The 14,170-nt window shown below is 32.0% G+C and overlaps 1 protein-coding gene across 1 annotated transcript; it reads left to right on the forward strand.

Moving 5' to 3' along the window:
- Positions 1 to 1,134: 1,134 nt before the first annotated feature.
- On the forward strand, positions 1,135 to 2,748 carry LOC129945038 (uncharacterized). Its single transcript, XM_056054698.1, has 3 exons — positions 1,135 to 1,390; positions 1,736 to 1,942; positions 2,168 to 2,748. Exons 1-3 carry the CDS (start codon positions 1,135 to 1,137, stop codon positions 2,746 to 2,748), a joined length of 1,044 nt encoding a protein of 347 aa, XP_055910673.1.
- Positions 2,749 to 14,170: the final 11,422 nt, after the last annotated feature.

Genomic DNA, 14,170 nt, shown 5'->3' on the forward strand with positions numbered 1-14,170 from the left:
TTAATTTTTTATAAAAAAAACTGGCAATTCGATTTTGTTCAAAATTTTACTGAATGTTTACAACAATATTTTTTAACAGATAAAAGTAAATTAAAGCCAATATCTCAAAGTTTTGAAAAGATATTTGAGTCGAAAATCAATTTTTACCAACTTTTATTCATTTTTTTTTAGGTTTTTATTTTTTGTAAAAAAAACTGTCAATTCTATTTTCCTCAAAATTTTACTGAATGTTGAAAACAATATTTCTTATAAGATAAAATAAGCTTGAAGCCTAAATTTTAAGTTTTTGAAAAGATATTTGAATCGATATTTAATTTTTACGAACTTTGAGTAACGTTTTTTTTAGATTTTTACTTTTTATAAAAAAATCTGTCACTTTGATTTTTCTCAAAATTTTATCAGATTTCAAAAACATTATTCTCCGTTGCTCAAAATTGTTTTGGAGATGAAATCATATGTAAGTCGTTAAATTTAGGAAGTGACAAATTTTTTTTTTTCAGATTTTTTGGTTTAGAAAAAAAACCGTTAGATAGATTTTTTTCAAAAAATATATTTCTTTGAGATTACGTTACAGTTTATTATATAAAATTTAATTCAAGTCTCTAGCGTTTTTGGTTCGTAAGATATTTAGGGTTAACCAAAATTTTCACCTTTTTTTAAACTGCTATGCTAAAAAAACCACCCACCCAATTTTCTTGAGAGCCCTTTCTGCATCTTTCTGCCATATTATCTGTATAACAAAATTTATTTGAAGTCGATATCTCTTCTGGTTCTTGAGCTATGGACGACGAAAAAAACGTCGCGAACGTACGGACGTACGGACGTACGGACGTACGAACGTACGTACACACGCACGCACAGACATCTATCTAAAAATCTTTTATTTCGACTCTAGGGACCATGAAACGTCGAGAAATGTCAAAATTTTCAATTTGACAAATCGGACCCATTACAATAACTTCCTATGGGAAGTTAAAAAGAAAAAAAGAAGAAAAAAGTTTTGATGTCAATTTGCTGATGTTTTTCTTGGAACTTCTGTTAACTTATCTACTGAGTTTGCTTTTGTGAACTGAAACAAATCCGTATATCATGGTTTGTGCAGAGTGTTAGTGTTTGTTAAGTAAGTGTTAAGATATGCCTCCTATAAGACGAATTAATTTAGACAGAAGAGCCCGAACTGCTACAAAACAAGCCAATTACCGATCTAATCGTACTGCGCAAGAACGTGAAGACCAAATTGAACGTGTGGTGCAACCCCTTGACCCCCTGACCCCTTCAACTAATGATCGCTCAAGGTTGAATCGACCTGCTTTCAGTTACGATGTGTTAATTGACTACAATAATTACCAATTTGTTGTTATTGGTGTTATGAACTCGGTTTGCACACATTGTAAGGCATTGAAATACAAAACTATTTTAGCGAACTAAATTTTCTATCACCTAAGTTAATACATTTTCAGATAGATATTAGTTACAACTAAATATCTAATTTTTAAGATCAAATATTATTTAAGTTTGATCACTGACAATCCATACATTTATACCCCATTGCATGTTTATTTTATTTTATAGTGTTTGGTACAAAACTAATTTTTTTGAGTAGAATGGGAAACCCAAATATACAAATCAGGGAAGAAATTTACAATTAAGGATTGATTTCAATTATTGAGGACATGTGCTTGATAATGTCTAACAAACTATTAATTCAAAACTTTGTTGATTTCAATAATATTAGCAGCAATTCGCTTACAAAATAAAATTGAACTTGCACTCGCTTCTTCGGGAATCGCAGCAACTTTGCTTGAAGGTGGTCGAACAGCCCTTGCAGCACTTAAATTGCCATTAAATATGCAAAGCGATGAAACTCCAACCTGCAACATTTCAAAGAACTCTGCAATGGCAAAGGTTTTGCAGCAATATAGATTGATTGTTTGGGATGAATGTACGATGGCACATACAAAATCTTTGGAGGCTTTAGACAGAACCTTAAAAGATCTACGAAGCAATAATATCATAAACCAACGCCAGCTGATGAAATCAATGCATGTCTAAAATGCTCTCATTTGTGGAAATATGTCAAAGTGCTTCATTTAAGCAAGAATATGCGTGCCTGGAAACATATTCTTTAAACAACTCATTGTCATTAGTAACTGAAAATTTCTTAAAGATAAGTTGACCGGCATTAACTTTCCTAAAAGTTTGTTAACGCAATCAAAAGATGAACTTATTCACAACGTGTTTCTAGATGCTTCTCAAATGTACAGATACCATGATTTTTTGAGCGAACGGGCTATATTGGCTGCAAAAAACATTGATGTAAATGAATTGAATTTCAAAATTCAAGAACAAATTACAGGCGAACCCAGGATATATAAATCAGTTGATTCGGCTACTAACCAAGATGATGTAGTCAATCATCCACGGGAGTTTTTAAACTCGTTGGATTTGCCACCTCACAATCTTCAATTAAAGGTTGGATCAATAGTTATAGTGTTGCGAAATATCAACAAACCGCGTCTTTGCAACAGTATACGGTTACCGATAAAAAAATTAGTAAACAATCTGATAGAAGCAACTTTACTCAAAGGAAAGCATAAAGAAGAAGATTTTCTTATACAGCGTATCCCAATGATACCGAGTGATGTGTCATTTGAGTTTAAACGATTACAGTTTCCAGTGAGGCTTGCTTGTGCTCTGACCATAAACAAGTCCCAGGGACAATCATTAAGTGTTTGTGGTTCAATCTAAAAAACCCATGGTCAATTTATTTTGCCTGTTCCCGTGTTGGAAAACCATCAGATTTGTTTGTACATCGTAGCTATAACACAAAAAATGATACTAAAACTGATTTCTGTTATTAATTATGATACTTACTTTTAAATCGTTATATATGTTTCATTTAATTATTTTTTATTCACAACGCCCTATCAATAGGGTGACGGTTCTGTTCAGGACAATGTTATGCAACGACTATAAAATACGTAGAACCAACACTGACACCAATCTTTATGACAGGACGAAGTCTGTCGGGTCCGCTAGTTACATATAAAAATATAAATTGTATTTTATTGGTTTTCACTTTGTGATAAAAGTTCTACTTTTAAATGAGGACTGGATCAAGAATACAGTATGAATTATAAACCCAGGTCTACTTCTAACGCACCACGCAAAAATTCAAAAACTTTTAGAAAATGGAGAACCCAGATCGATTGATATGAGCCCCAAAGCTAATACAATATATTTGTTTTAGGGAAGATTTCATCTACACATCTTCTTTGTACGATATTTTCAACGAAAAAGTGGTTTGTATGTTAAAGAGTTTTAAAATGTTTGTTATTATTTTAAGGATTTTCAAAAAATATGCTTTCAATTATTTAAATAAGAGAAAGAGCAGTTATCTATACCAATGTTTTTTTTAAAAGGAAACTTAATAAGAGATCGTCAATTTATTATTCTATTCTGAAAAAAAACATCACTTTTTATTTTCTTAACACAAACTGAAGTTGCGTTAAAATTCCTGAAACTAGTCCTCAATTGCATCTTATTAACTTTCCATAGGAAGTTATTGTAATCCGATTTGTCGAATTGAAAATGTTGACATTTCTCGACGTTTTAAAGGCCCTAGAGTCAAAATAAAAGATTTTTAGAGAGATGTCTGTGCGTGCGTGTATAAGTACGTTCATACGTCTGTACGTCCGTTCGTTTGCGAAGTTTTTTTCGTCCATAGCTCAAGAACCAGTAGAAATTCAAATAAATTTTGTTATACAGATAATTTTGCGGAAAGATGCAGAAAATTGAGTTTGTAGTTTTGTTTTACCATAGCAATTTAAAAAAGGTGAACATTTTGGTTAATCCAGATTATGGCTTTAAACTAATTTTGGCTAGTAGAAAATACTGTTTTCGACATATGGTAAGATTTTAAGAAAAATGGAATCGAAAGTTTTTTTTAAGAAAAAATTAAAACCTTAAACAACAATAGTAAAAGTTTACTTTCTACTCAAATGTCTTTTCAAAATATAAAAACATTGGCTTCAATCTAATTTTTTCGTACAGAAAATATTGTTTTCGACATTCAGTCCTTTTTTATATCCAATAGTCGTTTTTTTGCATAAAAAATTAAAATCAACAAAAAACAGTACAAACAATTGATTTCGATTTTCGAAATAAAAATCTCGTTAGCAAAAACAGATTTTGAAATGAAACTATTTCATTATATGCAAAATATATTTGGTAATTTTTGTTTTTTTTTAGAATAATTCAACTGACAACTTTTTTAACAAAACACGAAAACCTTCTAAGCAAGATAAATCGACAGACGGGATTCAAAGTTATTAGTGTGGGCCGCATCCTAGCCCTTGTTTTTAGTGTTACGCCTTAGGCGTTTCTATTAAAATGATATTGATGAATAATGAAGAATATGTTGAAAAAATATACTTTTTGAAATAAATTTACTTTGGATACTCTAGAGTTGTGGCTTAAATATGAAACACAAGCATACAAATGTGGAAAAAATATACACCTTCGTTAAACTCAATACATACTTATTTAATATAAAAGCTTTGAATCTCGCGAGTATTGAAAAGAGAAAACATTTTGCCACGTGTAAATTCTGAGTACCGCACATATATTTTTCAAAAGGTTCACGCAAAACACTAATTTCTTAGAATTTTTCTTCTAGCATTAGATACAATTTACGACTAAGTAGACGGAAAATCATATAAATGATAGAGAGCCGGAATTGAAGCCGGAAGAAGATTTTCTTCCTCAGAAAGTTATTCATTATAAATTCTGTTTTATTTTTATTTTTAAAAAATCAAATTTTTCTGGAAAACTCTCTAGTTTTCTGACCTTTCATATCTTTTTTTTCGTTTTTATAGAAATTGCAACAAGAACAATATATATGTATGTAGTTCGAGTATTTTTGGAAAAAAAACTTCGGTTTAACACAATTTACAACATTTCTGCATAAAATGCAGTCGAAATTTCTGTCAACTATTGTCTACTCATTATACCTTGCTTAAAAACAATGTTCTTAAAAAATCGAATAACCATAATTTTAACTTGAGCTCTTAAAATATGTAAACATGAGGTTAAGATACAAATTTTTAATTTAAATTTTATCATCTTCCTTTTTAGAATACTAAAGAATCTTTGTAAGCTTTGTTCAAAATCTCGTCTTTATGTTAAATTTGTTATTCCCCTGAGTAAAAGTCTAGATACGGCCGTGCTCAGAGTTTTTGTTATTGTTTTTGTGTTATCAAATTGTTTACAGTCGTTGTGCGCTCTCTTTTTGAGAACTATTATTAATATTATTTATGAACGAATTTGTGTAATCGAGTTAAACACATCTGACTGATAAGAATAAAACTTTAAATGCCTTTAGCCGAGAACTTAGTTAGGTAAAGCTTTCAGCTAGGGTAGTCAATATAGCACATTTCAGTTGATGCATGCAGCTTTGTTTGTGCATCCAATTTTATGACAAACTATCGTGGGAATATTATTTAATTAATTTAATTTGCATTTAATAAAATGTAAACATAACAATAGTATCAACACCTACCCATAATGTGGTATATGGCGGTAGTTTGTATTGATTTGTTTTTCTATAAATTAAAATAGAAAGAAACTTTAAGAGGGGGGTTAGCTATTAGCAAAATTTTTAATTTAAACCCTTAACGCTATGAAAATAAAATGAACAAATAAATAAAAACTCATTTGAGCAAAGGGATATTTTTTATATTTTGTTTTATTTAAGTTTATTTTATTTGTCCTGACACTTGTTATGCATTTTTGTTCTTCTTTTCTGATTAAAAATTAAGTTATTTTCATTTAGTAACAGTTTTAGAAAAAATCAACATTCAGATTTTTCATACAAATAAAACAAAATTTTTAAAATTGATGTTCGGTTATCGATATCTTGGGAATAAATGAAGGTATTGACTTCAAACTGATTTAATTTTGTGCCAAATTGTGTTGCTAATGTAAGATTATATTCTCAGAAAAATTAAATCGGTATTAAAAATAAAACTACTTAAACAAAACTGTACTAACATTGGTTAAAAATGCTTTCCAACTAAAAATCTCTGGTTTTATAAACAAAGTTATTTTATCATTTGCAAATTATAGTTTCTTACTTTTATTTGAATCTTAAGAAAACTTCAATTGACAACGGCATACAATTGATAATAGAGAATCTTTTTATAATAAGAAGATTCTCTAACATTTAAAGTCGATCGAAAATATAATCATTCCAAAATGCACAACATAATACTGTTTGCAATAAGTTCAAAGTTCAAACAAAAATATTTATACAAGTAATTTCAGGTAATTTTATAAATCAAATTTTAACGTTTAATATGAGTACTATTTCAATTTCAAAACAGTTCTTACTTGACTTTAATACAAATGAAAACTAATGGTACACAAACCAAAATGGGTGGGGTAGTTCCTTCCGGTTATAATGAATGAACGCTGAAATAACCAAATAACCCTTAAAATTATTTCCAAGAAAACAACTTAAGCAGGTTTTTAAAATTCAAAAAAAAAAAACAGTGAAGATAACTTGCAAAACAAATTAAGGTTAATGATGAGTTTACTTAATATTTTTTATTTACCTGTATAAATATTAAGAATCAATGTTCTTTTATTGAATTTAAAACTTGTTTATATTCATAATCGTCATCAAAATTTAAGACAACAAAATAACATTATCGTGGTTTCTTTTTGAAAAACGCTAAAACATGTATATTTGTAGTGACTTTGAAATATATAAAAAAAAGTATTAAAGTTATCTTTATTTTAAAAGCCCGTGAGATTTTCCTTAAAAAAAGTTTTCTCGATTCCTTCATGAAAGAACTGGAAGCCAAAGCTCAATACGACTAATATAGTGTAGTAACTGCAAAGGGCTTTCTTTATTTTCAGGAACATAAGCAACACAATTTTGAAATAGATATTGACACTCAAATAGCAAAGTACATATATTTAACCCAGTATTGCAGAAATTCCCACAAGGTACGAATATATTTAAAACAGGGCCATACAAAGAAATCATGTATCTGTCTTTAAGGATGGTTTCAAAACGAGGATTTGGTATCGTTTCATATAATCCTCCCCTAAAATCAATAAAGCTACCAGATTAATGCAGTGTCAAACAGAAGTACTGGCGGTTTCTGAAGCTGCTAATTATCTTTCTTTCCAGAATTGGAAGACATAAACAAAATCAAATTTATCGAAAGCCAAAAGGTAATCAAGGCAATATCCACCATAATTAAAAAGTCAAAACTTGTATAGCAATGCCGGCCTTACAGTGAGCTTCTTTTACTTAGCGATGCTAACACGGTTACTCTCCGTTGGGTACCAAAGTGCTGTGACATTGACGGCGAAATTGGCCAAAAACGGGTGAATGCTTAGTTCAAGTCATATGATATCAATTATTTACAAGTCACTTAAACAAGTTTATAAAACAATTCACCAAAGTTTCATTTAAAACATAAACAACAGGTGGTGAGATCTTAAAACCTTACAGGGTTTCGAGAAATGTATGGCCGAATATTTCCAAAGGTTAAATAAAATTAATTTTGCAACTAGACAGGCCTAAGTTGTCATTATTAAAAGTTATTCTAACGATTAAAAACTCCTCAATATAATGTGTTCTAATTCATCTTAATTATGTAAAGGATATGAGTACGAGAAATTGGAGGAAGATACATTCCACTTTCTGACCGAATGCACAAGCCTAACCTAGAGAAGAATGACAATATTATGACCTAGGTGACGTCTCGTCTTTGTCATGTAGAGACATTCAGAAATTTTGCCAGACATCAGGATGGATCAGGAAATCAATTTAAACCTAAATCCTCAACAACCCTTCTATACCTTACCCTTTCTTGGGGAGTACAATGGATCCAAAGTGATAGAAGTGAGATGTTTCTCGGCCTTAACCTTTAGCCAAATGTGATAATTCATAGAAAATTGCACCATTTTTACCAGGACAATACTTCTTTTATCGACATGAGTTCTCCCTGGAACACGCTACAGCGAGACTTAATTTACAGTCGTAAGAGAACAAGCCTCCTCCAACTTCCTCACTGATCCATCTGTATAAAAATGGATTGATTCGTTTTCCAGGCCTGCTCTTATCTTCCAGAAAGATCGTTTAGTTTTGCAGACTTTTACTAAGTCTATCGCGGTTTACATTTTTGTCTAATGCTGTCCACAATGGGAGACCCTCTAAACTGCACTTACTTTAGAGGAATAAGTGTACTTAATACCGCTTACAAAACCTTCTCTGCCGTAATATTTGAACGTTTAAAGCCCATCGTCAACAACCTGATAGGTCCTTATCAGTGTGGTCATAGACCAGGAAAGTCCACTGTCGATCAAATATTCACATTACGGCAGATCCTGAAAAAAACCCAAGAACATCAAATCGACACCCACCATCTCTTCATCAATTTCAAGGCCGCATATAACAGCATCTACAGGGACGAGCTATATGGAGCCATATCTAGTTTTGACATCAATGCAAAACTCGTTGGTTGGTTGGAAACAACATAACAGAACTTTTCAATGTCAATAAACTTCTTAGACAAGGCTGATGACATTGACAAAATTGGAAGAACTCAGTGTTATGTCAATGGAGCTTTTGTGAGTATTGAGGCAGATGCGGCAAAAATGGGTTTAACGGTTAATGAGGGCAAAACAAAGTAAATGCTGTCGTCAAGAAAGGACCTACAACACCGGCGTCTCGGTCACAACGTTCCATTGACAGACACTGTAAACGCAGAAAACAACACCAGCGCTGAGATCAAACGAAGAATAACTCTTGCTAAAAGCGTTTCAGTAGTAAAGTTCCCTCTCGAAAGACCAAAGTGTCGCTATATAAGACCCTTATCATCCCCGTCTTGCTATACGGTGCATACACATGGAGTATGACAAAAGCGGATGAAAGCACCTCTGGTCTGTTCAAGAGAAAAGTTCTTAGTGTGATCTACGGTCCCGTAAGCATCAAAGGGGAGTGGAGGAGAAGATGGAACGCCGAGCTGTACGGTACTGAAGCGCCACCTTAATTAAGTAAATTAGTCCACGATACTGCCTCAAAATCGATCTGAGAACTGAAGTGTATAATCAATGCCTAATTCGGTCTTTCGAGCCCCCTTTATTATAATTTACTTTTTTGAAGGAATAGAGAGCCATACTAGTTTTGTTTGTCTAAAATAAAACCTTTTATACAAGGTTGGTTAATATTGGCAATTTTATATTTAATGGAGAATCCACGCCTATCAGCTTATTCTATAAGCTTGTTTAAAGGGTTTTGTAAATGCTCATTTAGCTTTGTAAGATGCTTATATATATAACAATGTTATCCGCATAAGCAATTACTTAAAACATTCCACATTCAGACTAATCAGAATTTTATTGACTACTAGGTTTCAGAGGAAAGGAGTTAGCACACCTCTGTTGACAACTATTTTGGTAGACTGGTAGACGACTCTCCTAGGTTTAGGGTCATTATTCTACTGGTCAGCACTTTTTATGAATTAACTCTTTAAGCTAACTCTCTACGTTTGGAGAAGTTAGAGCAGACCTTACTACAGATGTTTCCACGTGCTGCTAATATCAAGGAACGCAACCATATTGTATTCTTTATGATGGAGGGAGTATTCGATGGTGCGTATTAAATTGTTTAACGCCAATCCACCAATTTACCCTAACACTAGGCATGTTATGACTTATACCGAAACGTTGTACCAATATTTGCTTTGAGGTGGATAACAATCAATCAATATTTCTAAAGTCTTTAGAAGGAATGGTGATACACTTATAAGTCTTATATTTTTAGGTTTGACTTATGAGAATTTACCCGCCTTGGATGTGAAGACAACATTAACTTCTCTCCACATTGAAGAAATATGGACCACATTCAGGCAGATATTTTAAAATTATCTCAAGAATACTTCTTTTTATATCTGAGGCTTTCTGGAGCTCAGGTGGCATTATGCCATCCGGTACGGCAGATTTATTCTATAGATTCTGAAAGACTATTTGTAAATTTTTCTTTGTAAGATCAATTTTAAACCTAATATTTCATCAATCTTGGAAAAAGAGTGGGAACCCGAGAGTTTTAATGTATAATAAAACAATTCAGACGTATTCACAATCAACTTCATAACCTTATTCTCAAGCGTTCGAACATTTGTATGAGAAGGTGCGAAGATTTGTATGGGTTGACTTTTTTCTCACGAATCCGTGTGTTGCTCTTCGCAAATATAATTTTCAAAAACAAGTTGTTCAAAAATACTAGAATTGCATAATTCCCAAGTGTTTGTTATTACTTGAACACAAGTGTGTTAATATTGTATTCTTTTAAAAACACAAATTATATCCCCTATTTCATACGAACAGAATGATCAGTGAAGGCAACATTGAATTATCTAATCAAAACCTCATGAAAGCTTTGTGATTTCGCTATCAAAAGAGAAAAATCTACCCTCTCTTTTTTTCAACTTTCAATAAATTCTTATCATCAAATTTACAACTTGACATTATAACATTCGGTGCTCAGCATGTTATATTTATATAAGAGCATTCGTTTGACATGTTGCATGCATGGGCTTATATATGTATTTATCTTATCAAATAATAACAATTCAAGAAATTAACCATTAATCTCGTAAAAATCTCAACAAACATTCATCTTTTACCCTTATGCATTCATCATGAGCTCATCACCCAACGCATCTTGGAACTATGGAATGATAAAGGTATCAATTAATAACACACATAGCTCTCTACATAAATATGTACAACCATGTCATCAGCATTATCCGTGCCAGACGGCAAATAAAACTGGCCTACAATCTGGGAAGCACTTAAGATAATGAATTGCACTCAACGTTTTTCCGCCCTAGGACAAGTGTTAAAGCCGAAGCACAAAACCGAATGACAAGCCGTCAGCTGCCCGTGCAGTGATAATCACAAATATTTAAACTGAGATTCCATTTGTTCTGTTTTCAAAAAAAAAGAAATAAAATAAAATAAAATACCAAAAAAGATATAAAAAGAAGCTGCAAAAACCATCATTTTGTTGAGTAGTGTACATTGTACACTGATAAATGACAGTGTAATGGAAATTTATCGTTGCAAAGTGGCTACTTCAAAAAGATTACGTATACGTCAGAGTGAGCATGAGGTACCAAAATAGATTGTATGGATCCTTGATTAATTTTTTGTTCACAGTTATATAATAAATCATTATTTAATTTGTATTTATATTTTATCTTTCCGTTTGGAGAATAAATAAAGTGGTTTGGGTATTTCATATATTTTATATAAAAGAGATGAATGAATGTTAAATGTTGAATATAATAAGGAATGTTAATTTGTGAGTGCTGACGGACGTGTTTATGTTTAACAAATAGTGAGCTTAAAAATGTTCTTCAAACAGAATATAACTGTTGGTGTTTTATTTGGAGGAAAGTTGTTTTTAATCTAAAAATGAGAAACCTGTACACATTTAGATTGTTAGGAATATATCAGAATTGTGTTCAGACTTTACAGGAACATATTATAAGCCGATTTTGTATCGTCTTTTTGGCATATTCTGAAAATAATACAATTCTTTTACAAACTAAGTTCACTGTTTTTTTGCAATGGATAAAGCTCATCATGGTTTTGACATTGTTTATTTCATTTCTTGTAACATATAAACATTTATATTTAATAACACGATCTAGGTGGCCAGTTGACCGGTCCCGAACGTGAAATAAAATGTTCACCGAACTCGTCTTTCGTCCGTCCGTCAGACCGCCCTTGTGAAACCACATGTCATGCAAGTCAAGCTCTTGTATTTTGGGCAAACAAAATTTGGATATCATCTAACGGTAGCGCTCATCATTCACAGTTAGGTTACGATTCGCATCTTCTTTGAAGAAGTACGGTCCAATGATGCTATCAGCCCATCAACCGCACCAAAAAGCACGCGATAAACTTTCTGAACAGAGCACGCATTTTGATAAAAAATTTCAATAAATTACAAACGTTGTTCCCTTTAGACCAAATTGCAGATTTTTGATAGTGAAACCAAACACGAAAATTGCATCAGCTGTTTAATAGCTGCAAAATCACCCTTTATTTTTTCGTTTTGTCTAATTGTTCAAAATAATATTAAAAAGAACAATTGCCAGTAACTATCATACTTTGTTTTAATAATACTTGATTCGAAATCTATTTTTTATCAGTTTTTGAAGGTTTTCGTGTCTTGTTAATAAAAGTTGTCAATTCATTTTTTCTAAAAATGGAAACAAGTTAGCTACAATATTTTACGTATGATAAAATAAGTTTGATTTCAATACCTGTTTTTGTTCCCGACATTTTAGTCAAACAACCAATTTGTATGAATTTTGGCAGCATTTAATGATTGTTTTTTATATTTTATACGACAATTATCTTAAGTTAACGATTTTGCCTTTGCTTAGATTTATTTCAAAATTTGACCAAATGTCAAAAACGTAACTCTTCTTTGAATTCAATTGTTTTTGGAGTCAAGGTGACAAGCATTCAATTTAAGTTTTATAAAAAACTATTAGTTTTGTATCACGTCATATTATTAAATAATATTAAACGTTACTAGCGTTATTCTTTTTTTTTAAACTGCAAATTTTGTTTAAAAGTCCTTTCTGTATTATTATCTGTAAAACAACGGCATATTTTTGTGAGATATGGACGACAAAAGAAGGGTCCCAAATGCACGGGCATACGAACCTAAGTACACGTACACAAAGGTTAAGTTTGGTTGGGTTAAAGTGGCTGTCCGTGATGAAGTTAGGCCAGCTTAATGGCCCATTGTGAATCTTGAGGCTTTCTTCTGAGCTCATTGAAACCAGTATGAGTCCCTTACGAAATATGAAAGGCTGATATTGCTCCTAAGTAATTCATGAGTTTTTGAGCTAAAGCATTCCATGAACACAGAAGGTGAAGAACTGTTTCCTCCTTCTTCAAAATTCATTTAAAAATATGCCTAGCCACATCTCCTACAACACCTTTTGCCGTAGTTGAAGTGACCAAAGAGAAAGTGAAACGATAATCCATTTCCTCTGCAAATGTCCTGCTTTGGCAAACACTAGAATGAAATACTTTGGAAAAGCATTCTTTCACGAACTTGAAGAGCTATCTGAGACAAAGATTAGAGACCTAATCTTTGTAAGAGATATTTATTTGCAATGTGCTAAATATGAACAATAAGTTCGAAAAAACATGTAACATTGAACACCCTATTCTATTTAGTACTTAATCGATCTACTTATTCATACATACAATAATATATTATGTTTTCAAATCATTTAAATTTCTCATCTCTTTGCTATCTAGCTGTACAATCTTATGACTTATTTTAATGTTATAAAATAATATGTAAACTGTTAGTTTTAAGCGATTAGAGTTAAATATGTTTGCTTAAGAAAAATCACTTGTAATAAAGCTCTCGATAAAACAAGACGTGTTTTTGCTTTTTTATGATTTATTTTTGCATGTGAATATAAGAAAATTAGTTTGTTTTATTGAATAAAAGTGTTTGATAAAGTATATTATTGCTTATATCTTTTTTCTCAAAATGCGAAAAAATGGCTCTAACATAATCGCTATAAAGCTTCTCTATAAATCTATCCCTTTTTATCACAGGTCAAACGAGTTTTTGGTATCAAAACGGCGTACTACAGCGCTAATTGGATCTCAGGCTAGGTTGCCTTGAGATCGCCATTTCTACCTACCTACCTATGCCTAGCCACGTGGTGTGCTTTCCTATTCGACAGTGCCCGGTTACGACACCTATTATCGGGCTTATAAGCGATATGCTTGGAGATAGCAAGAACCTTGATCGCTTTAAATCCAGTTAAGCCAGATGTTTTTTATGACCTGACACCTGGTGTTACTGTTCCACCTGGTGTTTGCCTTCTTCATAGCATCCTGCATTAGTAAAAGTTTACAAATAGCTATTGGTATACCAGCATTTGCCAAACGTGGAAGAATGGGTACCTTTCCTGATGGCGAGTTCATCTGCCTTGCAGTTTCCTAGAATATCTCTATGGCCCGGCACAAAGCAAAGGTGAATATTCAACTTTTGTGACATCTTCATTAGAGATGATCGACAATTATGGACTGTTATAGAGTTTGT

Source organism: Eupeodes corollae, chromosome 2, assembly GCF_945859685.1.
Source record: "Eupeodes corollae chromosome 2, idEupCoro1.1, whole genome shotgun sequence".
NCBI lineage: Eukaryota > Metazoa > Arthropoda > Insecta > Diptera > Syrphidae > Eupeodes > Eupeodes corollae.

Bases quoted from the DNA above. Each gene is read 5' to 3' on its own strand.
- LOC129945038 (XM_056054698.1), top strand. From the start codon at position 1,135: ATGCCTCCTATAAGACGAATTAATTTAGACAGAAGAGCCCGAACTGCT. The intron at 1,391-1,735 runs GTAAGGCATTGA...CAATAATATTAG, and splicing joins GAACTCGGTTTGCACACATT to CAGCAATTCGCTTACAAAAT. The intron at 1,943-2,167 runs GTACGATGGCAC...AATTTCTTAAAG, and splicing joins ATTGATTGTTTGGGATGAAT to ATAAGTTGACCGGCATTAAC.